The 3,729-nt window shown below is 57.1% G+C and overlaps 1 protein-coding gene across 1 annotated transcript in view; it reads right to left on the bottom strand.

Moving 5' to 3' along the window:
• Positions 1–2,673, bottom strand: part of FAM46B (family with sequence similarity 46 member B) — a 7,321-nt gene extending 4,648 nt beyond the window's left edge. Inside the window, exon 1 of the mRNA XM_006097293.3 lies at positions 2,244–2,673. Within this exon, the coding sequence (XP_006097355.1) occupies positions 2,244–2,504 (261 nt within the window). The 5' untranslated portion in view covers positions 2,505–2,673. The remainder of the gene's footprint in view (positions 1–2,243) is intronic.
• Between the last annotated feature and the right edge of the window lie 1,056 nt (positions 2,674–3,729).

Genomic DNA, 3,729 nt, shown 5'->3' with positions numbered 1-3,729 from the left:
ACCCAGTGCCCCCCACCACCACACCACCAGCAACTCCCCACCACATACACCCAGCACTCCCACCACACACACCAGCACTCCCACCACACACACCCAGCGCCCCCACCACACACACCCAGCGCCCCCACCACACACACCCAGCGCCCCCACCACACACACCCAGCGCCCCCACCACACACACCCAGCGCTCCCACCACACACACCCAGCGCTCCCACCACACACACCCAGCGCTCCCACCACACACACCCAGTGCCCCCACCACACATACCCAGCACTCCCACCATATACACCCAGCGCCCCCATCACACACATATACCCAGTGCCCCCACCACACACACCCAGAGCTCCCACCACACACTTCCCAACAGCTTGTGAAGCTGCCAGCTGCAGATTCCTGGCAGAAGAGGGACTTTCTTCCCTGTGGAGGCAATTGTACAGGCCAGGTGAAGGCACCTGTTCCCTTTGGATTCTAGAACCAGAAAGGGTGTTGGAGAGCAGTCCAATCCATCCCCATTGAACAGATAGGAACACTGGGCCCAGCAGAGGAAAGAGGTCCTAAAGCCAGATGTTCGACCTTCCAGTCCAGCTCTGAAGTCTCTGCTGCCCTCCCCACCACAGCAGGCAGCTCCCTGTTCTGCGCCATCTCTGGCCCTTGTCTAGGAGGACATTATACTATTATCACATCAGCTCCCCCACTTGGCTGGGAGGACCTGGAAAGCAGGAAGGCTAGGTCCCAGTCATATCTATGCCCCCCCTAGGGTTCCAAAGAGGGCTTGGCACCGAGCTGGCGCCCGGAAAGGCAGTTTGGATCATATTGGTACTTCCCACCCAGGGCACCTCTTGTCCTTGCAGAGGGAAGCTGTCCCACTGGGCTCCTCACTTCCTTCCCCATTCCTGAAGCAACAGTCCTGGAGGTTCAGAAGTTGGGGCCCCAAGGTTGACCTGACTGTCCCGGGGAGAAAAGCCTCAACTGGTTTCCTAATTACCCCATGACAGCGGGCAGCGGAGGCATGCCTCTGTGAGGCGCCATGGGCTGCACATGAGTCAGCCCTGGAGAATCTGCTCCCACCCTTTCCCATTCCTCAGAAGGGAGGGCAAGGTTAATCCCCCAGCGAGCACCCCTGCCCTTCTGTGGAAGCTACGGCTTCACCTCGCTTGTCAGCTACTGCCCCAGAAGCCCATCTCTGGTAGGCATGTGCAGGAATTGTGGGTGATCTTCTGGTTTCTGCTTATTCCACAGACCTAGATGTTGAGTCTTGGGAACTGGGAAAGGAGTGAAAACACCTTGTACCTGCAGCAGTGGCTCTTGGGAAGACCCAACATTCTCTGGGTTTGATATTCACCTATTTAGGTCGTCTTAGGCAGCTCATCTCTGGGGCCTCAGCTTCCCCAGCTATAAAATGGGTACAACAGTGACCATATTCTGGTATTTCAGAGCATGACAGTGCCTGGTCTAAACAGATGAAAGAGCAAATTTAGGGTTGCTGAAGGTCAGGTGAGGGGAAGAGGAGTCTGAGGAAGAGGAGAGAGGTTGCCAGAATTCTCTTCTGCTCGTCAGTACAGAAATGGGGCTTGGGATTTGGGCTGACACTCATTTCCAGTCTTGGGAAGGGGAAGAAACACCTAAACCGGACACCTGAGGTTGCCTCCCAGCATGGAGGCATCAGGTCTGGCCTGGTGCTTAGCTAACCCCTCCTACCACAACCCAGCTGAGAGGGACTCCTTGTCCACATAATAGCTAGAGGGCTCTTGAGGTAGCAAAGGGCTGTGGGAGCACAGGACAGAGTCTGCCCCCAGAACTTTGAGGAAAGGAATGAGAATGAGGCCCAGGAATGATGATTTGGGGACGAAAAGAACCATTTTTAGATGCAAGAATGTATACCTACCCACCCAGGGCTGCCTGGCATCTTTTGTCCTTGGAGGCAGGACTGTTCTTCCCCAACTGCCCTGTCTCTCCTCACCCTGTTCTCCTCCCCAAGCCAGGGCCTGGGTGAACAGCCCGGGAGGAATCCGGACTCCCCAGGGGCGGGGGAAGGGAAAGCCAAGTGGGGAGGGACTATGAAGTGCAGGGGAAAGGGAGTATGGTCTACTATCAATGCTGTGCGATTTTGTTACAGCCCCTGTCCCTCTCTGAACCTCATTTCCCCTAGCTGTCGAGCGAATCGAACAGATTCCGGGTTCCTTCCAGCCACGAGGGCCTCAGGATAGAGACCCCAGGCCCCCCCACCCAGCGCCCTCTCACCTGCACGATCTGCCGGGGCTGCACGCTCAGCGTAGGAAAGTTGCCGCGCCCGTGAATGGGGATTGGCTCGCTCAGGAGCGCGTCCAGCCGCTTCACCTGCGGCCAGCCTAGCCCACTCAGGTGCGGTCCGAGGGAGGCTGATGCGGCTCCCGGGTCGGGGCCGCCGCTTGCCTGGGCGGCCGTGGCCACCGCCGAGGCTGCAGCCGTCCCTACCAGCGCAGCCGCCCGGTCCGAGCGCTCCACTCCGTTCTCCGGCATCATTAGCCCGGCCCGGGACCCCGACGGCAGAAACCCGGGATGGTTAAGGGGAGGAGGGCGAGGAGAGCGGAGGGGCCGGGTCCCAGGCGGGAGGCGCGGCTGCAGGGACCGCACGGCAGCGACGGCGAGGCAACCCCAGGGCACACCTGTGACAGCGGCGACCTACCGACCCTAAAGCTTGTTGCTGCGGGCCCAGTTGACTTTTATAGGCCGCGGGCGACATGCCCATTGGTCCAGGTAGCTGTCACACAGCGGGAGCATCTCTAGACAACCCTACTATTGGTCAGAAGAGCCATGGAGATTCTGATTGGCTGGAAGGCACTCCTCCGCCCTGCCCTCCTTCTCGGCTGAATTCCCTGCTTTGGTCCTTCAAGAACTTCTGTTCACGGTGATTGGCCCCAGCGGAGCCGGCCCTGACCCTGGACTTAAAGGGATTGCGCTCTCTAGGGGCGGACGGGAGGGAGTTTGCGGTGGTTTGTAGCGGAGTCGGACTACTAATAAGTTCCAGGTGTTTTTGGCGCTGGAAGGAATTTAGAAATCACCTGGCCTGGTCCTAGTCATCCACTATTTTCAGAAGCCCAGAGAGATCGCGCTATTTGTTCAACTCTACACAGCGCTCCTCTGCTTTCCCGCAATCTTCCATCGTTGGAGAAAGGTAACAAACTCAGAATATACCGAGGTAGGGATTTTTAATGCACTCTCTTGATTGTCCCTTGTCAATCAAGAGAGTGCGTTACAGCCTGGCCAGCCTTAAAGTCCAAGCTCAGAGAAGGGGAAAAACTGCTTGGGGAAGGGAGGTACCTGCCTGACTCCCCAAGGTCACACAGCACCCAACAAGTCGGGCCTTTGTGCTGACTCTGGGCTGTAGAATCTGTGGGCGCATGCTCATTCTACTACACTTGCACAAACCCAGGGCCTTTATGGAAGATGGAAGGAAGCTGGAACTGGGGGGTTGGTTTTCCTGACCCAGCGTCTCAGGCCCTTCTGCAGCCCCGTCTGCAGGGGCTTCTTGGTGGCTGGCAGAAATCTCTCCTGCCAGCCTGTTCTCAGCCTTCTCAGGTCCTGTGCTTCCTTAAGCAAGTCACTAACCCCCCTCAGTCAGTTCCTCATCTGCCCCAGAGAAGGTGGTCAGTAAATATTTTTAGTTGTAAGACACCACTGCACTCGGACCAGCCTAGTAAATATTTTTAAAGTTTTGATTTATATATAGTTGGCCAAAGATTATTTC

Source organism: Myotis lucifugus, unplaced genomic scaffold (assembly GCF_000147115.1).
Source record: "Myotis lucifugus unplaced genomic scaffold, Myoluc2.0 scaffold_197, whole genome shotgun sequence".
Taxonomy (NCBI): domain Eukaryota; kingdom Metazoa; phylum Chordata; class Mammalia; order Chiroptera; family Vespertilionidae; genus Myotis; species Myotis lucifugus.
This window is presented reverse-complemented; position numbering and strand designations above follow the sequence as displayed.